Raw genomic sequence first — 25,444 nt, 5'->3', positions numbered from 1 at the left:
AACATGATTTCCCTGAGTGCTATTGCCACAGCTGCCATTCACATTGGTATGATAGATAATGCTGAGCTAAGGCTTATTTTAAGAATCTGGGCTCAGTTTGGATTTTGTAGGCAAGGGCAACAGGCTACATCCATAGATACTGGTCTTGAACCCCTGACCTAAACTTACAGAGGCATGGGGACAAGTTTTACAGCATTGGAGTCACAGAGCAACTTCACAAGAGTCACAGTTTGCATTGTGAACAGATAGAGAGATACAGCATGTAATTCAATAATGACTTTGGCCCAGTATATGTGGGTATGAAGATGTGTGGGCTTCTGGCTTGGTTTCAGGCCAATCTGTAATTAAGGAGTGAAAGATTAAGATGAAAGCAATTGTACTCTTCTTTAGTCAGAATGACCTACTAGTGTTAATTAAAACAATCTTCAGGCAAAAATAAATTTGGCTGCCAAAGTTATGTGCTTCACATTAAATAAGGATGTAGCTAGTTTAAAGAGTGCTAAGCTTCTAGAGGTTTCACAGAAACCACTCATACAGCTTTGGGCACTTTTGTTGGAATATTTTAAAACAAATCCTTTGCCTAAACCAGCTACTTCATGTGTATTTCAGACACCTGCTGGCTTTTTCTTCAAACTACATCATTTGAGAATGGGTACCTGCCAGCTTATCTTGGTCTGAACATACAGTGTGCTGGAGGATAAAATATCATCCTATCACTGGACACCAAAGTAGATTCTTCATCTATCCTTTCTATAGTCTCTGGTTACAAAAGACCCATGGCAACAGCAACAAGAAGATACTTAGATCCTACATTGCTCTGTTATTGGTGGATCTGAATATTAAAATGCCTGTGATAAAGGCATTCAGGATCTGCCCCTGATATTTTTAGGTAGTTAGAAACGTTCCCAAAGAAGGATCAGGCCTTTAAAATGCCATAACATTATATTACACCTGTGTGAGACACCAATCATTGTTCTTAAAAGCCACACATCTTTCCCATCTCTCCTTTATACTGCCCCAACTTATAACTAGATGGCCAGGTGCTACTGCTGTGACATTGATCCAAGGGAAGAGAAACAGGTCCAGTGCTTCAGAAATACTTTTTTCAATGGGAATATGATGCCATCAGTCATCATACCTTGGGGGGAAGCCTGAAAGACCCTTCATCATGCAGAGTGCTGGTGCACTTAAGAGGCAAAAGGGGCCAGACAAAGAGAAACACTCATTAACCCATCTCCTAGACCTAAATTCTTCATTCTCTTCTTCTTAGTAGTCATGTTCTATTATTTTTCATCTACATCTTCTCTCATATGATTATAAGATCTTTGGGTGGCTCAGGGAGGAAGGGACGTCCAGTGGTCTCTAATTCAAACTCCTGCTCAAAGCAGGGTGAGCCATGGGATCAGACCAGGTCACTCAGAGTTTTATTCAGTCAGATCTTAGAAACATCCCAGGATGAAGACCATGCAGCTGTCCTGAGGCCCATGTTTTCCTATTTGGGAACAGCATTTCCTGCCTGATATCTACCTCACAAAAGACCCTCCTCTTCTCCTGTGACGCTCCTGCACCATATCCCAGGAGGTTGTGGTGGTGGGGACTGCAAGTCTTTATCTCCTTCATGGGATAATTTAGGAGGTGACTGCTGAGAGTGCAACTCACAGATAGGGAAATCACTCTGGTCTTCCCTGTTGACAGCAGGATTTTAATCAGGGCCTGACTTAAATCATTAATTCACAGCCCTCAGGTTGTTTAAAGAGCTGTGATAATGAGCTGAGAAGAAATTACTATCCATTTTCTCTTGGCAGGACTGTAACAGCATGACATGACATTCATTGAATTTAGGAAAGAGAAGGGATAATCTTCAGAATGAGAAGAAGACAGAAAATCTACCCAGAAGAAACAATGACAGAAGATTCCTCCACATATGCAAACACAAAGAGGTCAATTTATATCTAATTTTTTCAACATGTCTTTATTGCTTAAGGGCATTTGGCAAGATAGCCATAACATAAACCTCACGTCCAACATTACTTGGCAACATATTTCCCAGCTGGAAAGAAAATAAATTGGATTTTTTTCTTTGTGCTAATGCCACATTTTTTGGATGCTTTTTTGGAAACTAATCAAGAGACGGCTGCTCAGCATGCCTCTTCATTCTTGATGGGCTTTTAGTGCAAAATTGCCAGCAGCAATTTTCTGAAGTCCCCGGAGGTGTCAGATCGGACAGCTTCAGCTAATGGCTTCTTGTACATTTGCTGGAACTTCTCCTTTATTGCTGGCAGGTCGCTCTGAGGAGACACCAAGAGCTTCTTTAGAAAACTGGTGAATGCTTTGAGTAACATGCCCTGCTCCTGCCAGCACCTCTAGGTTCAGATTCAAGGCCTACCACACCCAGTGGGAGTAGGAGAGGAGAACCCAGGAGATCTAAAAATCTCAGAGGACTTTCAGCTTAACACTTGAAATAAAGGTAAGCCCATGTCAGATGGTGGTGAGGGGATGCTAACTGTGAAGAGGGCCTGCATGGAAAGCTATGCTGGGAGAATATCTGCCCTGTGGTGCTGTGCCAGCACAGCCTTTGTACTGGAAAAACTCACAGTTTGCTGTGAACTCCTGAGGCCATCCCTTGGTGGCAGACAGGGAAAGGGGCACGTCCCAGGAGTATGGCTAAAAGAGTTCTTTTCCACCCATAGAAGCAATTTACTGGTTACTTGCAGGGAAGAAACAAAGCTCAAGCTTGTCTTGAGCTTTCCTGTAAAAAGGCACCTACAGCACAGGTCTGATCTTTATCACTGTGGGTTTTACATGTTATAATGACTGTGTCTTAATAGAGAATACCCTGAAGCCTAATTTTTCTCACTGTGGATCATTGAGAAATATGCTTTCCTCATGCCTGTGAAAGGCTCCTCCTCTGTGTCGATTGAAACAGCCCTGGGGTTAGAAGGAATACTTAAAGATTGTGCTTAAACATCTCAAATGCCTTGTGAAGTTCTGTGCTTCTTAAAATGACAGTTAACTCCTTTGGCTTTTAATTTTTCTCCCCTCCTCCCCATATGTTTTTTCCCAGCTGGAATCAGAGAAAATTAGCAACATATGTTTATCAGCAATTCTCAAATTGGAATTGCTGCTTTATCAGTAATTAACTAGGAATTACTTTTACACATCCTACTGGGCCTAGACCTCCCCATGGGTTGGTTTTAACCAGGTACAGTTGACTCCACTTGAAATTGCCTACATGCTTCCTCATTTAGGTCCTTTGAAAACAGAAATAGATGCAATATCAAAACTAGAGGTGCCTGGGTACAGAAGCAGAGTGTGACCACTGATGTCACTGGGCTGAAAAGGGTTTGCTGAGCATGTGATCTATCAGGACTCACTCCATACCCTCTACATTTGTACTTCTCCCAGAGCTGATGTGAGGCATTACAGGACACAAGGCACCCTACCTCAGCCCTGGTCACAAGGATGCGAATCAAGGTCTCTTCATCAGTCCCAGCTCCTTTCATCGACTTGTGCAAAAGTGTGGCAAAGTAACCTGGGCAGTCTTTGGCACAGCTGACTAAAGAAAACAGTAAGAGGCCTCATTACACCTGTACATTTACAGTTTGTGATAACTTCAAGCAGAATTCAATAAATAGGAAAGAAAAGGAAACTCTAGTGTTTATGCTTAGACATTTGAGCTGTCAGGGCTTTTATTCTGAGACTGATCCCCTATCAGTATGCAAGGAGAAATCTTGGAGTCTGAAAGGGCATGTCCATTTTTCCACAAGAGATTACCAGCACTGAGTACTCTGCCATTCCACAGTGAAAATGACATGAATGAGAATGAGCATTTGCCCCTATGGGGTTCCTCTTGCCCATCTATTCTTGGGGTGGCTTCTCACTGTGCAGATCACAGGAGAAAGATCTGGGAGGGCCTAAATCCAGATGTGTAACAGCAATACCACTGAGCTAACTGGAGACAGGACACTGTCAAAGCCAACCCTAGTGCTAAATTGCTGTCAAGGACCCTGTACATTTTTGTGATGGCAGCCTAGCACACTTCTTGTGGTGCCCAAGCATCTGCTGGAAGTTATCACCAGCCATGGTCCCAGGGGCAGCTTGGAGGTGGCTACCCTGTGTTAGAGGACAAATCATTCAGCTGTGTGGAGAGGAGCTGTGTCTGGCTAGTTTCATTTTTAAAACTGAAGAGTCCTAATCTCTACTGAAAACTGTTTCTCTTTTCCCCAGCAGATGTGTTAGTTCAGCTTAGGGGTAACTCAATGGCTGTTACCAGACTGTACACAGACCCCAAACAACCAGTGTCAGGTGATGGCAAGAACTAGAGAAGACAAGTCTTGAAATTACTGCTTTTTACCTAGAGTCAGATAAGCCTTCTCCAGATCTCCAGATGTTTCACTTTTAATGGATTCTTCTATGTCCTTCCCACACACCTGTGAGAACAAAAAGGAGCATAAGAGCTTCTGTCTGTACATGTCTTCCCACTGTACAAACCAGCATCAGATTCAGGATCCAATGGCAAAAGGTGAATCCAGATCCTTTAGAGCCTTTCCAAAGGAGTAATTTGAGGGCAAATGAAGTTCTCCTCTGGTGTAAGTGCTCATAGATCCACTGGCACCAAGAGAAGTGATGGAAAATCTACATCATACAGCCCCAGGTACCTGACAGCTGCAGCTTCTTCTTGAGTGACCCCTGGTCAGCAGAAACTGTTCGAGCTTTCTCTAGCCCCTCTATCAAAGGCTCCCACATAAATAAGATAATTTTTGGAGCTTTACCAACTCTGTGAAGTTCTATTACTTATTGTCTTTGGCTTCCCAGGCAGTTTACAAGCACTGCGGTCGTCCCAAAGTTTTTGTATTATTCTGTAGGGAATTGGAGGAGCAGACTGTCTCTTCAAAACAGAGTTTATCCTGACTTTTGTGAACTTCAGGAACCTCAAAGACTTTTACTTTGCTCTGCTTTGCGTATCAGGATGTCCCTGCATGATTCAGGACTCTGACTTTTAGGTCAGAGCTGGGACACAGTGTATAAGGCAGCAAGGGCACCACATAAGGCTTTAGGGCTTAAGTTCTGCAAACATCCAACCTGGTCTAGATCTTGCCCTCCCTGTGTATCTCTCCAGCTGAAGGGAAGGACAATTTTGCAAGATTTGGGCTCCTATCTTGGCCTACTTCTACTCCATGTGCAGCCAGGCAGGATGTGGTGGGTTGGTTTGGGCAACCTGATCTGCTCAGCTTTAGGAATCAAAAAGCCAAGGTAGCTTGGCTATTGGAGCATCTAACTGAATCCCCAGGGTTTGGGCCACTCCAAGGGAGAAAGTATCAGTTTGTGACTGGGTTTGTTCTCCTGCCAGCAACAACCCAAAACTTGGATTAAGCTGCAAATGTTTTTGTAGCTATTGATTCCTTATTATGCTGACACTGAAATATGGCTTTGACTTGAGCTCTTTTCATCTTCAGTGCCTAAGGCTACAGTTTTCTGATGAACTCAGAGTCTTCCCTGGGAAGTTCAGTACTGAGAGCCAGAGGCTGGAGGGAGAATCTTTCCTGGGAATGTCACTGCTGAGCTTCCACCTTGCTGCTAGGAGAAGGACCTTGGATCTCCCATTGCTTTGACTTTCAGAGGTAATTTCCAAGGTATCTCCAAATCAGGTCAGGTTCAGGCCCAGGCATGAGTAAAATGTTCTTGCTGGGTGACACAGGGAGAAGTATTAAGCAACCAGGATCCTGCTGCCTACTTTGCCTTATGTTTGGAGACAGGGGAAAGCACAGCAAAGCACCTGCACAGACCATCTGTCCATTGTGGGCAGAGAGGAAAAGGCTGAAGATAAACTTTTCCTCAGACAATATGAGCTTGTGAAGTGGGGGAACAGAGGAGACACCTTGTCAGGCTTTGTTTAGGAGAAGGAAAGACCTTCCTAGAAGGTCTTTCAGAAGTAAAATAACCAGAAAAGTAAATCCTTCCTTCAGGGGAGGAGTTTGTGACCCTGACCCTTTGCTGCAGAAGGGGGATACACTGCCTTGCAGCTGTGGGAAGGAACAAAGAAATTGTGACATTTATTTGGTTGAATATTGTGTAGGTTATGAAGGGGAATGGGTTCTTCACTGGCAGAAGATACAGCTTCTCCTGTAAATCACCTATTTCTGTATTCTCAGGATACAGTTGTATAAATATGTTTTCCAAGATTCTTAAAATATTCAAGAAGTTATAAAATGGCAGGTAAAGGTTTGTCTGCTCTACATAGAACCACTTAGGTTGGAAAAGGCTCTTCAGAGCCATTGCAGGATCTGCACCTATATGTCAGGGCCTATGCAACCCACATTGCAGAAGACAAACTCACCTTTTCATAGGCTTGAAAAGTAGCTCTCAGCTGGCTATAGCTTCTCTTTGCTAGAACCACATTGAAAGCCAGTTCCTCTGTTCCCCAACGGCCTTCTCCTGCCTTCAAAATCACATGTTATTTTTTGGAAGCACTTGTTTATACACAGTAGAGACATGGGGTCAGCCAGAGCCCTTGATCCACCAAGCTCCAGGCCGTGCCCCCCTTGCTCCTCTCCTTGCTCTGCCATTGCCCCCGTGCTTGGTTTGTTTTGTCCCCCTGAGGCAGCCCTTGCTGCTCAGCACGGGGACAAAAGGGATTTTTACACAACTGCACTTACTTTATACAGATCTGAGGCATCTTGCTCAGCAAGCTCTGCGTTGACCTGTTGGGTCTCATCTCGGGCTGCCTGCAGAAAAGGAGAAAACCGTAAAAAACAGCGGAGCCGAGTGCTGGTGGCCCTGGCAGATATTTTGGTTGGAGTTTTGCTGCCATCTGCTGACACGAGCCCGGTGATGGGCACGGTGGGGCTCCTGGGCTCGCTGCCTTCAGAAGCCTCCGTGTGGGGCTCATCCCCAGCTTTATGTGCCTGTGCTGGGCCCCAGGAGCATTGCAGCGCGGATCCTCTGGGGCAGGACAGTGCCCAGCACCCGCAGGGAGCCGCTGATGTTTCTCACAGCCCTGGATATGCCCTGGTAGATGTGAAATGTTTTCCTGCCTAACCTATGTACTCTGAGCATTCACCAACACTGTCATCCCTGGGACAAATTATGAATGACTGATCGATGAAAAGAAAAAAAAAAAGGAATAGATGTATTTGCTACTCCTGAAAGTACACAAGAGGTCGGAAAGAGCTGTATCAATGCTTCCCAGAATGAGAATCTTAACTGTAATGTATTTAGTGATGTGACTGTTATGTCATCAAAGCTTCTTTTATTTATTCAATAGTCTTTTCATTTCTCAGGGCTGTCAGATCAGATTGACCACCACATTGCATTTCTCGATATGCTCCTATTTTCTTAGTTATAATGTGTCTTTATGAATGTATTGATTTTTTGCTTTATTTCTTGAAAGGGGTTTAAAATAAAATGTGTTCTAATGGAAAATATGCTTTTTTTGATGAATGAAAAACTAACATAACAGCAATCTCTTTCCCAGTTGTTCTGTATCTGAATTCTAAAATCCTTGGCTGAGATGGAAATAAGATTTAGTGGCTTGAGGCAAACTTCAGAATAATGGGGCCATGACCTTGAATGAGTAGCCTTTACCGTGGTATAAATAACAGTAAAACAATCCTGTTATTTTTGAAGTATCAATATTTATAAAATTAAAGTGTACATATTAGAAAAGCTAGATATGTTTATTGTTATATTATATATTATTATATATTATTATATATTATAATAATATTATATATTATTACAATATTTTTATTTAAAAGTCATAGATATGAAAGGCTCTTATACTGAAGGCTTTTTGTTTACTGTAATTACCTTAATATTATATTACTTATCATTACTGCATTTTTATAAAGACCAGCCAATGTTTATTATGATTACTGAAGGATAAAAGGAAATATCTCTGTCAGACAGTTGCATAAGAAGAAAATCCCAGCCTTACCTCTAGCAGCATGACTAATATCTTCTGTAGGGAGCCACTGGTGTCACTTTTAACATCAGATTCTAGTTCCCTATCAAACACTGGGAAGAAAAAAAATCTGTGAGAGTTCAACCAGTGAAGGTTAAATGAAGGTGTTAGAAAGATAAAACTACTCACAATGTTTGTAGGCCTCCTTTATGTTTACAATTTCCTAGGAAAACAAAGAAATAAAGTAATAAAGTAATAAATAAATAAATAAATAAATAATATTTTATTAATTAATAAATAAATGAGCAAACAAAACACCAGCGAGTCAGCACCATGCATGTCGTGTGTGAGATGTAGCAGCCACAGTGGTGGGAGAAGCCAAGAATTCCCAGTCCCTGTTGAGGACAATGCTTTGAGGGGTGCCTGATTCATGCTGGTGTTCCTCTGGTTTTCCCTGCATTTGGGAAAGAGCTAACTTTTGTTTTTCACTAGGATCATGTTCCTGGTACCTCTGAACCATCAGAACAGTGCCAAAGCTGACCTTTAACATGTATCTGGGAATTCTCACCATCCAAGTCAGGTAGGAGTAGGATAAAGGAAAGAATGTTGATTTTATTGGTCTTTACTCCTGTTAAAGTTTCAGCTCCAGTATGGCAATCTTATTGCTGCAAACACTGGCAAGAGGAATTTCAGCCACAGAAGCTGGACTGATCCCTCTTCCTTCTCCCAGGGATCCTCTTGGTGAGCTCTTTGCCCTGCTGCCTAAGGGAAGTCACACATGGTGCCCCAACCTTATTGTTTCGTGTGCAGAGAATCTCGATCAGCAGCAACTCATCTGTCCCAGCTCCCTTCATCGCCTTCCGAAGCTCTCGGGCCTCATACTCGCAGGGCAAGTCCAGCAAAGCCAGCACAGCCTTTTCAAAATTCCCACTCAGGTCTCCCTTCAGGTCCTCTTCCATCTCCTATGGGGACAGTCAGGAGGGTTAGTGCAAAAGCTGAGGTGAGATTAGAGGATTTCTTAATTTGTTTCAGGAAATCTAATGATTGAAAAGCTCCTTCTGTACCAAAAAGTGACAAAACATTTTTAAAAAGGCCTTAAAATACATTGACTTTTTTTTCAAAATAAGTTCCCTAAAAATTTTGGTTTCAGATTGACTGAAATGGTTGCCCTGTCTTCAAATACCAGCCAATATCAGTCTAGTTATGACTCTTACTTGTGTAAACAAATGCAAACTAGAGTTTTGAAAAGCTTAACAGGAGTTTACTCTGAAACAAAATGCAGAAGCTTCTGCCTTCAAAAGAGCTGCCACACAGGGTATCAAATTAAGAACCTTCTCTGTCAATTTTGGTTAAAACTGACCAATGGAAAAAGCAGCAGATTTCTGCAAGGTGCTTTTGTGCCAACTAAACAGCATTTTTACACACACCCCCCCACATCAACCTTAAATCAAAATTTAGTAAGACCCTAGAGAAGAGCTGGCTAGAGCATGCTAAGGATGTCTTTGAAGTCCTATCTGCAGTGAACATTTCCTGCAGTATGGGAAGCACTTGACAAGTTCAGAACACTGAATGAGAAGTACAGCTCTAAGTCTATTATTCTCAGGTTCCTGCTTACACAACCACACGTGAACACCCAACTACTGGAGTCAGAGGCTGCCATCTGTGTTGGAGCAGCTTCAACACACGCACCATAAATGCTGCAAGTTCCTGGAGCAGCCGGAGAGTGAGATGGTACCGCTTGTGCCCCATTCCGATTCAGGCTGCCCAGGAGAGCAAAAAGGGTTGCTATGAACTGTTGCCACTGTGATGTTTTATGGCATTTGGTAATTTCTAATGCCTATTTTTATTAATAAAACCCTCATTATAGAACAAAATCTACAGTATTTATGTAACTAAAATCTGTATCATGTTTGCTGTAAATTTTACACGCTTTTTAAAGCTTTCATTCCCCTTCAGTGCTGACTGTCTTATTGACACTGATTAGTGAGCAAGCAGACACTAAGAAAATACCAGTTTAATAATAAGGTCTTCAGGATTCAGCTGTTTACTGAAATAATATTTTAGAAGCTTTATTTTTCTTACACACAAAATCATTAAGGCAGTTTATGCCTCCTCCTGCAGAAATCAAGCGCCCAATGAAATTTCTTAGTTTTGCAACATATTCTACTTCATCACTGGATTGAATAAATATTACTTCTATTAAACTCAATAAAAATATAGTTGTGCAAAATCAAATAGTTTCTCTGATTTTGCATCTGGTCTAAGTGGGACTCTGACTTAAAATTTCCCTTTTACATTAACTTATTTTTCTGATTGTGCTGAAGATGAACACAAGCTGAAATATTTTCTATTTCAGTTATGAATTATTTTCTAGCTCTCCCAGCTTTGATTAAAATGCTCTGATCTGGTTAAGGCTGACTTTAAGAAGATTCTGAGGCCTAGAATTATATGAGATAAAATAAATTGCTGAATCAGAAAGTAACTGGTCTCCTCCTTAAATCCACTTTTCCCATGATATTTTCAAAAGCAGAGGCCTGTAGGCTGTATTTTCAGAGGCAGCTGTATCAAACAGAAAGGCCACTTATTTCAGAATACCTTGCTGTACAAAGCCTTGTACTTCTGTTTTATTTGTTGTCTCTGCTCCGATGTTCGACTTGATAAGACTTCAATAATTTTTTTTTCATCAGTTCCTGAAAAAGAAGATTTGCATAGGGATTCTCATGGAATCTAATGCAGAGGAAAGAAAATGTGACCTCTAAAGAGAAAAAAATCCTGTACATATATCCCCAGTGGTACCACCTTTAGGATTTGTAGCATCTAAGATTCTTTTGAGGATAATTTAAACTGTAGTCAGCTACAATGTTCAGACCATAAAATAAAATTTCACCATCTCATGCTGTTCATATCAAAGAAATTGAGCCTTCTGTTTGGGAAGGGCAGACACTGCTCCTAAAATCAGGGTTATGCCAGTGCCCATAAGCTGACATAGATGTTTTTGGTGACAATGCTTCTTTAAGCAGTTCCAAGTGATGGGCCACCAGACCCAGTTTATTACGTGTGTGAATGCTGTGCTGGCACAACAGAATGAGGGCAGTGGGGCAAGGGGCTGGGGCAAGCAAGGATGTGTTTGAACTAGCTCACTAACCTGAAGCCAGTAAAAAATTGCTGCATTTTTTTAAAATTAATTTTTAATTAATACAGGCATTAATTTTGCTAAATGGAGTCAGGAAAAGGAGCTGGAACCAGCCTGGATGGTCTCAGTCTCTGCCAATGCTGTTTTTCTCGGCAAAAATCAGAGTGAAGTGGGAGTGTTGGGTTGCCCAAAGAGACGCAGCTGCTGTGCTGCCCATCACAGAGGGCAGCAGCCCCCTCCAGGGAAAAAGCCCTCAGTCAGCTTTGAGTTCTAACTTATGCAGTGGATTGAAGAAGGTTACTAAAGGCAGTGACCTTGCTCTTGTACTTTTGTTCCCATCTGCCATATAAACAGATGTTTGCACTAAACAGAGCTGCTGGAAGGCATTTATTACAGCTAAAAAGAGACAGGACCACAGTGATATTACCTGGATGTATGAAGAATACAACAGGGCAGCTATTGCATTAACACAGATATGCTGGTGCACTTCCATCTAAGGGCCAGCAGATTGACTCAGGCATTATTTCTTCATGACAAGTACCGAAATTGAGAATGTGAGCCAGAACAGACATATGATGGCTTGTGATGGGCACTGCCCAAATGCCCGTAGTGTATCAAGGGTTAGGATGGCAGACCAAAGGCATCAAAGCACATGCAAGGTCTGCCCACACATCCTGCTGGTGGTCACTGCCCCACACTCTCCTTGTGCTCTGCAGTCTGATGCCTTTGTGTGGCCATCTCTGGGCTTTGTGCTGTGCCTCATCTCAAGCTTGTAGTAGGAGCAGGAACCAACAAGGGTTTCTGAGTGGCAACCAGCCCAAAGGATAAAGATACAAATTATATTGGTATTCAGCAACAGCTGATACGTTTTCATCCCTCATATCACCACCAGGTACATGGAGGACAACTTTAGGGCATCTAGTTCAGTTCTTCCTGCTTAGATCCAAGGCAGAAGACATTATCCAATTTTAGAAGGAATTAAACTCCTATTTGATAATCTTGGGTTAAACTCTCAGGGGACTTCTCTGAACAACTGTCTTGAGAGGGCTCAGCTGGTACAACAGGAACAGTTCCTAAAATTGAACACTAACCCAGCTGATTCTGAATGTCACTGCTATACCAGGAAGAAATGCTTAAATTCACATATTAACTGTGCAAATACCTGGAGTGAATTAATAACTTATTTATCTTGTGCACTGCCTGGATATTCTTCCTTTACTGAACGCTGTCACTCCATGGACCTTCGGATTTCATGAAACACTATGCATTCCTCACTCACATCAATGCAGTCAGGCAGCTTACTTTATTTTCAGTTAAAAATCACTGATGAAGGTTGAAATCATTGTAAATTCCTTTCACCTGATGGAGCTACAGTGGACTCTGATGAAATATGGAGGTGATGATGTTCTTCACTGGTCCCCGGAGGCCTGAGAAAGGATATATAACCATGACCTTAATCTGACCTGACTAGATGGACCCCGTGACTGTCAAATTAGTCTTGACAGCTTGATGCTCCTATTACAGGGAACAAATACCTTGTTCACCCTAATCTTCTGGATACATGCAATTATCAAGCTAGATCTTACCAGTCTTTGAGGAACAAGCTGGCTTCCCTTCCCATTTATCTCCATGGGTGTGACTGTTCTTTGAGTTACTATGTGACAGAAAGCATAAAGATTACCTAAAACTGGTTGGAACAGTTGGTTTGCCCAAGTTCATGTACATGATCTTTGTAATATTGATCTGCCCTCTGTACAAAATCCAAGAATCTCCAAAGTCTTTCTTACCTACTCCTTTGCAGGCACTGTATATTTTCTTGGCATCTCGCTCTGCATCAAAGCCATGATGGTGGCGCTTGTGGGTTGACTGGAAAGATGGAGACACAACAGACACATAGCAAACAAATTTGCATTAGAATGACAGCACTTTGGGCCAGCTTCTTGCTTGATCTTTGTTCACACCATCTAAACCTTGAAGTTCAGGCTGGGCTTTGCTGAAATAACTTCATACTAGGCATCTTCATGTCAGATAACAACCTCAATCATCTGGATAAAAACTGTTCCTGAAAACCTTTCTTATATGATGCATTCATGTAAACAAGATAATTGGAGATGTAGAATGTGATAAAGCTGGGTTTTTTGTTGTTGCTGAGGAGGTTTTTTCGTTTAGTTTTTTTATTTTGTCAAAATAATACATGTGGCTACCTTGAGCTAAATTTACAGGGACAGGACAATAACTCAAAGTCCACAGTTGCTGCAGCAGTTTACAGCCTGACATATCAAAGTAAACAGAAAACCATGTCTGCTCCTTCTAATCTGACAAGCTGTGAGTCACAGGGGCTGCAATGCTGGTACACCCTTCATTTTGCTGTTTCTCAGAAAAGAGTAGAACTATCTGAGACCATGATGATAGCAACGATTTCAGCTCCTCTAATATGATTAATAAAGATTTTTAAATGCCCAAACTCTAAAATAGTAGTAGAAAATAGGTCCCAGGGTCCTAAGTCAAGTAGCACAAGTCAGTATGCAGACACTCAGGGGTCTAAGCTGGCACTGGCAGGGCTTTGGCATTTGCTTTTAAATGGCAACATGTGGATCAGGCTGCTTGCTTTGCAGGGCTGCCAGGCACTGGCACCACCACTGTTACTTAAGAGTTATGATACTGCAGGGCATGGCAGTCTACTTTTAATCCCTTCTGAAAATGCCACTAGCTTGCTGAAGAGCAGAAGATGTTAAATGGCTGATTAACCTCCTTGTCTCTGGGGGCAGCACAGGGCAGAGACCATTCCTGAGACATTAGGCACAACATCATTCTGCTTGTGGAATAAATTTAATCACATGGCTGTGGGCCATGCTCTGCCACATACCCATCAGGCCAGAGAACAACATGTTTTATTTACAAGTATAGATACAGTCTGAAAGTCTGTTTGTTGGTATGCTTCAAAAGTGTCATGCTGTCATCTACTTGTTCTGGTGAAAGAGTACAGCTCTGGCTAAAGGGGTCCTCTGCCAAAAGGCAGAGGGTCAGTTCTCAAGGAGGAAACCTCAAAGCCAGTCCCTACAGTGCTTTATCAATGTGCCTTTGTGATTGACTGAAGCCATTTAGCTACCTGGCATTTCCAATGCAGTTAGCAGCTAGGGTACAGCCTACTGCTAATGGTAGCTGAAACAGAAAGTTGTTTTTACAATTATAACAATTAGTAAGGTACAATAACAATGCAATAATTTCTCTTCATCTCTACAGCACAAGGTAACACTTTGATTGCCCCATCATTTTGACAAATGTTGCTTTTAAAGATATATCCTATTGTATGCTCACACAAGTTTTCCTAAACCTTTCTAACAAGATGGAAATACTTGCATATACATAACTAATATTTTCTAGTCTTCAAATTTCCTGATAGTTTGGGTCAAAATGGAAAGGAAAAAACACAAAGTGAGAAAGCAGATGCACTGATAACTATTCAAAATTAATTCCATTCACAGTTTTCTATTATAGCAGGTAGGTGCTTCTCCTTTGATGGCATCATGTATAAAGGAAATGGACTGACAGTCTCAGAGATCTGAGGCTGTTCAGCATGGAGAAGGCTCCAGGGAAATGCCATTACTTTGGCTCTTTACTGTTAGTATGCTTAGTACATCTTGCTGTCTGTGTTAGGCAGGCAGTATTGCAATTATTCTAGAGTTGTTTGCAAAGCAAACCAAAAGGACCAAAGAAGCAGCTGAAAAATCAGAAAAAAAGGGGGAAATTCTGTAGCACAAAATACAGAGAAAAGTGCTAACATATCAAATGTAGATATTTGACTACTTTGCAATTGTCCAAGTGCTATTCTAATTTATAGACTCTCAGGTTCTCTGCAACAGTAAGAGGAGAGAACTGTTGCTTCACATTCACTGCCTCCTGACTTGGGACAGAGGGTGCAGTGGTGAGAAGTGACAAGAAAAAGGCTTCATCTGCAATTGTCTCCCACTTTTCAGACATTCAGCCTGGACAGAAACACCTGCACAAACACACAAAGGTGGGAGTTGGTTTGTCCTTTGCCATGCCTTGCCCAGCAGAAGTGCTGGGCTGTGGGAATTGCCCTTCTTATGCTGGTGCTGCTGCCTCTGCAGCTCCCACTGCCCCAACCCTACTGCAGGTGCACCTGGTCATGGAAAGGTCGTGTCAGGACTTTGAGAGAGTGGTTTTCTCTCTCATGATGGCTGGTCAGTTATCCTCAGGTTTACTGAGCCCCTCATTCCTAGGTACAACTTGCATTGGAGGTGTTTTGTTTCTGTGCAGCACAGGTGCAACAGGCAGGAAAATGGTACCACCAGAAACTGAAATAACACTGTAGATTTATGATTATTGATAAAGACATAAATACAGAAACATTTATTTTCAAGGCAAAGATCATGAAGGAAGAAAGGCCTGTTTTGATGCTCAGGACATATTCGTTTTAAAGCACCAGAGGAATTTATTGAGTCAGCTCAGCTAAAGCCTCTGTCTCCAAGAAAATTACTGCAAAACATTAAATTATGTGCCTGGGGGATACCATTTTTATAGTACTGTGTGTAATACTAGCAACATCTTTATAGAGAGAAATCTGACACTGTGGTAAGCGACTGTCAAAGCCAGCTCCTGGGTCATCTGAGAAGCACTGGCTAAAATTCACTACTTGCTGAGTCCCATCCTTGACCTTCCCACTGACACAGCTTCCCAATGCAGGAGAGGGAGAGCTGCTTCAGAGTTACTCCATACCCTCTGAATTTTGACAGGTGGATTTTCCTGTAGGGGATATATGGCAAAATCGATCGATGTTTAATACCATTTGTAACCTGTAGTCATTTTTCTTCTAAAAACATGGGCAGAACCACTTTAATATAGTTCTTTTTTTAGAGTTAGGATTTAGATTAGATTAGATTAGATTAGATTAGATTAGATTAGTTACTGATTTAGAAGTATTCTAGAAAATTTGGTGAGAGCAAGGTGTGGAGTCTGAAATATCAGGTGGACAGTCTGCAAATAACTTTGAAGTTGGACATAGCGTGTAAGGGAACTTGCTTTCACAAATTGGTCCAGCTCCATCCACTCATTTAATTTTATTCTCATTTCTTTCCTATAGTTCTATATTTATTAATGTGATCAGAGTTCTGATGGTAAAAAATATTCTTTTCACTTCCAGCATAGTTGTATTTATGGCCTGTGTCAACTTTTTTTCTCTTATCCTGAATAGTTTTTTTGTCTCACTCAAGTGTACTTTAGACAATAATCTCTTTCCCTTGCAGCTTTGGCTAAAATTGCCACAGAGTTATTTATATTAAACTAGACAGTTTATAAAAGATCTAAAACTAACTTGTTTTGTTCTAACTTGTTTTAAAGCACACCAAGTAGTTTTTCCTAATCTGACTTTGGGAGATGAGTTTATAGTTGACAATGATCTGCAATGCTTAGAGAAGCTTTGTAGATTTTTCTTTGATGTTTCAGCATGTGGAGCCCTTATGGAGCACAAATAAACTGTTTAACAAAGGTCAGCAAAGCCAAAAGGACATGGTGGGAGTGGGGGAAGAAGAATTCTGATGCATTCAAGGCATCAGAAGCTGGCATTGGTAGGTTGCTGCAATACATTGCAGACACTCCTAAAAATCTAGTATTTCCTCAGCCTAAAGACAATTAATCTTGCTCATCTGTCAGTAGACAAGAACAGAAGTGCTACCATGAACATGTCAGGTAGTTTCCTGTATTGCAAAAGAGAGACCTCTCTGAAAACAGATGATAATCCAGCTTGAGCAATCAGCTATTTTTCCATTTCCATCATCTCATGCAGATGCCACAGGCCTGCTCAGGAGCAGGTTTATGGGCGAGTACTGTCAGAATAATGAAAAGAACAGCTGCTTGGGGTGCTGGTCACCCACTGCAGCTCAAACAGAGACTGCTGCTGATGATGTACATGGATAAATGCAGACACAGACCCTTAAAGAAAATCACTGGAAGAGCCAGGAGGAGTGTGGCTGCTGACAGAGCAGAAGACATACAGCTCTAGTAGCTATAGGAAAAGCTCTAAGGAGAGCTGGATTGATCCAGGTATGCTGAGTGCCTACCCCAGTCTTCATTTTTGCCAGGTACAATTTATGTGCTTCATTTAGAGGATGTCTAACTTCAAGCTTCTCTTTGGCTGCTGCTTAACAGAAATAAAAATTAAATCTTAAAGTGGTGCAGATAGAAAGGGCAGACTGACCTGGCCATGCTCTTCACAGCATTAACTCATATTCTTGAGTGGGATCAGGAAAAAAATTTGGGGCAGTATTTAGTTGTCTAAACATAGATTTCTGGTGCTGTTAGGATGTCCCAGGGTAAGCTGCCTGCTGCCTGTCAAACATCAGTGGTCTCCTGTGGGCCTGCACCCATCAACCTGATGTAAATGTCTCACATTGTAGATACTGGAGGTGGGCTACACAATCATGCCAGAGTTTTTCCATCCATTTTTTTCTTCACATATATTTAATTATGTTGGAAAAATGAGGTTTTAAAAATAATAACATAAACTAGTTCCACATGAATCAATCTGAGCTTTCCTTCCTATCAAGCAGGTGAGCACCAGCAACCTCTCTGCCTGCTTTCCCAGAGATTTACAGCTCCTGTCTGCCTGATTTTGGTTCCTCTACTGCCTACTAGAGCTGAAACAATTCCTGTGATGGGCACAATGGCCCAAGTGTGTGGATTCTCTGGTGTCTTAGCAGGGTTGAGTTCATGCTTCAGTCTTTTGTTCAGGGAATTTTTAATACAGTCTCTCTGTTCTTAAGATTTCCAAGAAACATAACAGGCACTACTAATTTTGAGATTAGTACATTGCTAGTAAATTAATCTAACGTTGTCTGGTGGGTTCAAATGTTTTTAGCTAGGCTAACAGATATATACATATTGCAGCATCTTGCATCCTCTTGCACCCTGTTTCTTCGGGAAGCCAAGTCCCAAACAACCCTTAATGTCCTAAAGGTGAGGACAAGAATACCAGAAAAATAAACAGTCAAGTCAAAGCAACTGAAAACCCATCCTAGATAGGAAGCTATAGAACCTGTTGAGATTTCTCACCATGCACAGTCACTGAGCCACCAGCACAAAGACCTTCAGGGAGCCCAGTCTCCAGCTAATGAACCATTTCTCCAGCTCAGCACTGGGAGCTGTCAGGACTGGTTTGGGCAGTTTCTTATTCTTCACAGATATTTAATTACTGCTCTAGGCGATGGTTAAGTGAGTTGACAACTCAAGGTGCCTTCCAGTTCTATGATTCCTGTCTTTACCTTTTGTGTAGAGAAGAAAATTTATTTTCTCTCTGTACCAGGAAATATTCCAAACCATCTAGTCACCTTGTTAGCATAACAAACAACAGGACCAGGGTGTGCATCTCATTGGTTAAATTGTATCTAATACACTTGGATCACAGAAGACAGTTTTTGGCAAATCAGCACCTACATGATTAATTTTTTATAAACACACATATACTCAAGATTAATTATTTATCTTGGCAAAAGTCTTTAATGAGCTTTAATGCAACTGGAATCCAGGGTTAACTACACTAACAGTAATGACTAGGGAAAAAAAAAGGACATGTGTTCTTCGATCTTGTGGTTAAAAACTTCTAGTACATCACATGTTGTCAGGATAACATCCTGTTATCAGAAGAAACTCTGAACCCCCACCCAAAGTAGTCTTTAAGACAGCCCAAACCTCATCACTCATCTCAAGCATTTCCATCTGTGGAGAATAATAAAATACAAAAACAAACATAGGAGTAGGCTGCTGTATTTTCATCCTGATCTACTTCCAAAGACAGACTGAAAACATGATGCTACATTTGTACTTCACCCATAGTCTGATTTACTAAGACATTCCCAGTCATAAAAGGTTGACCTGCTGTGAAGGCTCAAGACCATCAATTAGAAAGGGCAAAAAAGTAGATAAAGCTCATTTCACTTCAGTGTGTGGGTACTCCCATGAGATAAACTTCCAAATATTAGAGCTCTTTGATATAATTAAAGTCATGCATAAATATAAGCAAAAGAAACAAAGAGAAATTACTAGTAGGCAGGGTCAGGTCTCATCTAGTGGGAAAGGCCACTCAGGGCGAGGATATTTCATCATTAGCAGACGATACATTCACTATCTCCTATCATCCTTCCACCAAAGTAAGGGATTCTTCTGCAAGCTCTTCTTCAGTAAAGTTCAAGTAATGGGGCTCAATCATTCAGGTAGAAATTTCTGTGAAATGTAAAGGCTTTTTCACACAGGGTCAGAGTAGATGGGCACTAACATCTAAAAACAAACAGAAGTAAACATGTGGCATGTTGGCAGCAGGGCTGTATCAGCAAGCACTGGGGTTTGTGCTGTGGTAATAACAAGGTGGGGTTGACAAAGACATTTTTGACAAATGAATTGGCAAAGTGCAACCTTAAGACATCCTTTTGCCGGCAATGTTTCTTCTTCACCTGTTTTGTAAAATATACCTCTCATTTTTGTTTGCTTGAGCATTGTCAACCACAATATGCAGCTGAAAAATTGCCAAGTGTCTCCTTGCCTGCTCAGAGTATGGGATCAGTGTCTCCAAATGCCATCTGCCATCTGCCAGCCAGGCTGTCATTCTTCCAAATCCTTGCAGCTGTTTTGTGTCTAACAGCTGCATGAGAGCAGCACACACTGTCAGCTTGCTTGTTCCTGATGGTTTGGTGCTATCAGGATCAAAACAATTTCTATATTAATTCTAGACTGTATAAGAAAATATATGTAAGTTTTATGGACTAGTCAATAGCCTTTGCAATGACTCTGTTACTCTTTCCAAACAGAGAGGTGCAAACCTTGTTTCCTACATCTGGACTAAACCTGCAGTGGCAACAAAATCCTCATAGAATCAGTCACATTTACTTTTTCCTATTACAAACAAGTGGCAATAGTGAAGGCAATTGCTCTGACAGTTATTTAAACTGCAAAAGTAAAACCATCTTTCTCCTACAATGTCCCTCCTATTTCTAGTAGCTATTAATATATTATCTATGATTATTTTTTATCCAATTTATTCATGCTCATCATCATGACAAAGAAACCCACAATTAAGAGAAAAATATAAGTTTGGGGTGGTTTTCTCATGGCTGAATTTTGTACTGTCCAGCTTTAATATTTTCAAAATTTTTTGTGGCTGATGGAACACTTTAACACTGAGTACTTTTAAAACCTGTTAGCTTAACTGCAGCTTTTATTTCTTGAGGGCACCTGCATGGGGCTGGCACAGAGGACATGGGGCTGACAAGGCCCTGATTTGTCTGGTGGGGCTGCTGAAGCCAAGGCAGGAAAGGATGGTAGAAATCTTTAAAGACACCATGCCTGTAGTTAGACATGAGTCATGCCTCACATCACTTCCTTCGATTACTTATCTTGCAAATGGAAGCCATACAAAATGCAAACAAATTGCTTTAGTCACCACAGATAAATCTGTATTCTAAGTTGGCAATAATTCTTTGTTATGATGGGGGCAGACTCCTTTTATTTTTTTGACTATAAAACCTGGTTGGAAGACACTTGGATAATAGCATATGTTACCTCTTTTTTCAGCTGAGATATCATTACCTCCACTAAGACTTATGATGAGCTAACCTTGATGGAACTGAAGTAAATTCTTGTGTATGCCAGCATAAAAGTTAACATGACTTAAGAATACCTACAGAGGGCTTAAATCCAGAGGCACAATCTTTGGGAACATCATGTTCAACCTTGCATGTATTTTAAAGCTCAGTTATTTAAAGGGACAAGAACTTGAAGGATGTTGCACCCCATCAGAGAAGCCTCAAGATGACATGCTTCACCCCTTGGTTCTTTCATTGTTTCTAAAATATATCTCTGCAAGACACTCTATCGAAACATCATCTATACATTCACAGACACACAGAAGTGCTATTACTATACAGATATGCATGTTTAGTGTCCAACAAACCAACTGTGCCTACAGAATTTGGAGGTTTGTGTGTCTAACACCTTTCGACCTCACAAGAAGGAGGTGGAGGAAGTTTCAAGATATTCCCAGGTCAGCTGAGTCACCTAAAGCAGCAGTAATCTGTCCACTGCTTCAGCCACTAGCCATAGTTAACAATAAAGGTAGAGTCCTTTTCTGGATAGCAACTGTTGAAAATTCTGTATTATTTGAAAGTAGCTAAACTCTTGCTTGACATAAATAGTTAGAGTGGTGGGACAACAAACTGAACTTTATATAAACCATATGGGTATGTTGTGTAAATCAAAGATGGATTACAGAGAAATCTGGAGCTAATAATCTGGTAATTAAGAATAGTATAGATAGACTGTAGTGAAATGTGAACAACTAGAACATTAGTAATAGCTAGAATAGAGAAAGCTAGCAGCTTAAATATTACTTAAAAATGAATGGCTAGACTGGGCAGCCCATTGATTGTGGTATATGAATTGTAACAACCATATTCCAACATGGAATACAGAACTGACCAAAACCCCCACCAAAACCAGCCTCAGGGCATGTGAAGATGACCAGGTAGCAACCATCTGGTAACAAAACAGTGAACCAATACAGAGGGAGAAGACCCCTAATATTACCATTTGTATGGAGTGTTGCATGAGGAATGGAGAGTTTAGATTGTGAGGGTTTAGTTGCCAAGGGGTTTCTTTGTTTGGGCTCCTAAATTTGAGCTACCAGATATCATAACTGATATGTGCCAATAACCCACCTAACGGAGATGAGAGTCCAGTGAAAAAAATTCTTTAACAACAGAACTTGGCAAAGTATATTAAAACTGTTGTACACAAAGAAAAGCATTAGAGTCCAGATACTTTGGATTTTTTAATGTTTTTGTAAAACATAACTATTTGACCTATTTCCGTCATGTAAAACATAAATGTATCAACTCTGATATTTTGGATGAGTTCTATTTTTTTTGCCACAAATGCATCATAATTTTTTCATGGTTAGATGTTTGTTAGCACCTACTACAGCAGCACTCACAGGACAGCCTCAGATCAGACAGCAAATATCCTGGATAATAAGAGACTGTGGAAATGAAAAGAATCTTCCACAGCTTTTCCCCAGTGGTGGGTAGCTAAACAAGAAGTTATTTCTGTCTTCTGCTGACTGTGGGCTTACGGCCAGGGACAGAACAAGAATCGTCTGTCGCTGAACACTGGTCTGCCAGGGGAAGTAACAAAGAGCAATTGTTGAGCTTCATGATGAGATAATAAAATCATGCTATGGTAATGCCTGTACTAGGGAAACATTTCTACAAGGACAGTAATGTTCATAGCCAACAGAGAAGTCGTTGTGAGTTTTGTGAGCTTATGCCCAAGAGGGCTCCTCAGGCAGATATATTTCCCAGGTAATACTTACTTTTTGACCTTCAAGCTGTCAAACCATATTGCCCACAACAACCTTATACTTAATCCCCTTATACTATTGAGTCCTCTCTGGAAGAAGGTTTATTCTGCTTTGTAATGACAAGATGAAACTCAAGGGTGTTGCAGAGAATCTCAAAAAATTTGAATTAAAACCAAAGAATTCACCCCAACCCCAAGATTAATTAAACTCACAAACACCACAGAATCATGCATAAACAGTCTTCATGGATATTTGAGAGACAGAAGACTTAAAAAAATTTACACAATTTCACATAACTAAGAATCCATCAAACTTTTCAAATAATAGAATGAAAACCAATGCTGCTATTCCCAAATTGTGTTCAAAGCATCTTCCTTATAGCAGAGCAGCTATCTAGATTTCCAGGTGGATTGACTCTATTTGTGTTAATATTAAGGAGATCAGATGCACAGATAAGCTTGATACAAGTCTGCAAACACAGAAAATAATTAAGAGACTTTAAATCGCGAAGGATGTGCAGTCAAAAACATTGATTGGAGGAAGAAATTTCTGGACTGAGTTGAGAAAGCAAAAAGCACATGAAAATATGCGGATTTGGAGTTGTAATGTTGCATCAGGTGCAGCTCTTAATTGGGAGATCCATTTCTGAGAGAAAGGTACGCTTTCGGGTTGGTTGGAAAATTTTTGCTGAAAGCATTTTTTTCAGTAAAATTTGACATTTTTGTTCAAACGAACATATTCAGGAAGATAGGAATTTTGACGAAAGCTCCATTTAAAAATGAGACATTCTGACAGAACTGAAAAGTTCCATTTTAACATCCACATAATGGAAGCTTTTCACTGAAGAATTTCAATGAGCTTTCAGCTTTCATTAACAACACCATTTAAACATGATAGTTAAAAAAAAAGTTTTAAAACCTAAACTCATTTAACCAAATAAAATACCTCATTTGACACAGATGATTAATTTCATATTTCTCCCAGCAGAAGCTATTAAGTAAAAGTTTAACTTCTGAAATTTCAAAGCAGACAAAATTCTGTTGTATTATTCAACAGAATGAAACAACTCATTTTTACCCATCTTTCCAGCGCCAGTTTTGACCACAAAAGAAAAGCTGCCTCTGTGCATTGCAGAGCCTCCCAAAGCCACCATAAACCACAGCAACAGGTGCTGCAGCACCACAGTGTCCCTTTCAACCTCCACAAAAGAAGTTCTTACTGGCTCATCTGCTGACAAACTGGTAGCCCCTACAGCTGGTTTCCGTATATCCTCCGTGAGTTTGTAAGACTGGCTCTGGAGGTTTAAAAAACACAATGTATAAGACACTCATAAGCCTGTGGTTACAAAACATGAGATCAGGAGAAACAGCAAACTGCAGCAGAAAAGCTGTGGCAAAAGCTTCTATTTTATTCTCTGCTCATCCAGAAGCAGTTCTCTGACACAGATGGAGCCATTTCTCCAAGATTACCTGTAACTTTCTAGGAGCAACAGAGAGATGCAATTCCCAGATTAATCTAGACTGAATGATGGTATTCTCTTCCAACATGGGATCACCCTTGTTGCCACTGTAGCCTACAGCACAGCTGCAATGTACTGTACCCACACCCAAACAACCTAATCCAGCATGGAGCTCATGCACCTGTAAACCTGCCTGAGCTGCAGTGCTCTGATCACTCCTGCCCCTCTGGACAGTTTAAAGGTGAATGGAGTATGTTTGCCATGCACTGTATTCCATGCATTGTCCACTGAAAGGCTCTCCAAGGTCAGGAGATGCCTGTTGACAACCCTGTGACCTGTGTGTGTGTGGCCTGGCAGCAGGAGCCTTCTTGGCCTTGTCTCCTGAGCACAGGTGGAAGTGCTGGACACAGGTAGTGTTGCTGAACTGCTCACTCCTCTCCCCTTAGGCCAACAGCCAGTCTGCAAAAAGATGGTTTTGAGATGGGACCATCATCCCCCATTCACAGGGAGACAAAAAGCTCCTTGGAATTGCAGCTGGAGCTTCTTGCAAATGGTATGGGATATCTTTCTCACTCTGCCGAAGAAAATGTCCTGGGGAGCTGGTCCAAAAGCATCAGAACCTTGGCATGTCTCCAGGCCTTGCTGAATTTGGATTTAAAAAATAGTTACACAATAATATAAACCTTACAGAAACTCACTTTAGCCTGTATCAGCAAGCAGGTTATCTTCTATTGATACATACTGCAAAATTACACTTTTCTGCATTCAAGGAGAAAATGCACTGCTGAATAAATATTGCTTTTATCCACTAGTTTCAAAATTGGAGCTAAGACCCCCATCTTCCTCAGCACAAGCTACTTAATTTGCAGAGGAACTAATTATTCAGAGCTGTCACAAAAGTTTTTGACAATCAGGTCATTTTGAGGTTAAATGTCTCCATGCAGACAATTGTTAGCAAAGATGGTCTCAGTCAAAACTCATACAATAATTTGATGCAGTAAATCCTGACAGCTGGATTTTAATCGGGGCCTTCTGTAAACACTATACTTTGAGATTATTCCTGTCCCTATTGTTCTGTGATAAACAGCCAAATTTTGAAAGTATTGGCCTTTGCAACAGAAAGTTTTTCATATATCTTTACGGAATTATTTTAGTGTTCAGAATATTCCAATACAAATTTGCTGAACTAATTAAAGTTAGCTTTTTCAGGACATCTTGTGCATAATTTCTTTTTCTCAAAATGGAAGTGCTGCCTTGTTTAAGCCACAGTGAGCTTTAAAGCACTCAGGACTTGTGTGTTGCAGTAATAATTTCATTATTCATGTACTGTAATGAAGCAAGGTTACCAGCTGCATACAAGTTTCCCCCACAAAGTAGATTTTGAGTTTAAATCTTCACTTGAAGCTGTATTAATGCCACAGAAAGTGAAAATCGACAAAAATAAACCCAGGAAATCATTGCATTCTTGACAATCCAAATTAAGTAACTACTTACATGTGAACTGCCCATTTTTGGTTAGCCTGAATGTGGAAGGTGCAACTCTTCTGCTCTTCAATAAAACAAGCATCCAGTTGGAATAGCTAA

The 25,444-nt window shown here is 40.9% G+C and overlaps 1 protein-coding gene across 2 annotated transcripts; it reads right to left on the bottom strand.

Annotated features, from left to right (window-relative positions):
• Window positions 1-1,951: 1,951 nt before the first annotated feature.
• Window positions 1,952-25,437, bottom strand: ANXA13 (annexin A13). Of its 2 annotated transcripts, XM_088051654.1 has the most exons (12): window positions 25,355-25,437; window positions 23,621-23,695; window positions 12,824-12,902; window positions 10,499-10,593; window positions 8,695-8,865; window positions 8,093-8,126; window positions 7,937-8,016; window positions 6,657-6,725; window positions 6,338-6,439; window positions 4,355-4,430; window positions 3,444-3,556; window positions 1,952-2,288 (listed from the first exon to the last, which is right to left on the bottom strand). In XM_088051654.1, exons 1-12 carry the CDS (start codon window positions 25,367-25,369, stop codon window positions 2,169-2,171), a joined length of 1,029 nt encoding a protein of 342 aa, XP_087907780.1. In that variant the 5' UTR covers window positions 25,370-25,437; the 3' UTR covers window positions 1,952-2,168. The 2 variants fall into 2 exon arrangements, with proteins under 2 accessions (XP_087907780.1, XP_005516978.2); XM_005516921.2 differs by lacking the exon at window positions 23,621-23,695 and having other exon boundaries at window positions 25,355-25,419.
• Window positions 25,438-25,444: the final 7 nt, after the last annotated feature.

Source organism: Pseudopodoces humilis, chromosome 1, assembly GCF_049639895.1.
Source record: "Pseudopodoces humilis isolate 2021_Gansu_Grassland_sample_001 chromosome 1, ASM4963989v1, whole genome shotgun sequence".
Classification (NCBI taxonomy): Eukaryota; Metazoa; Chordata; class Aves; order Passeriformes; family Paridae; genus Pseudopodoces; species Pseudopodoces humilis.
The sequence above is the reverse complement of the archived record's forward strand: the minus strand, read 5'-3'. Positions and strand labels throughout refer to the sequence as shown.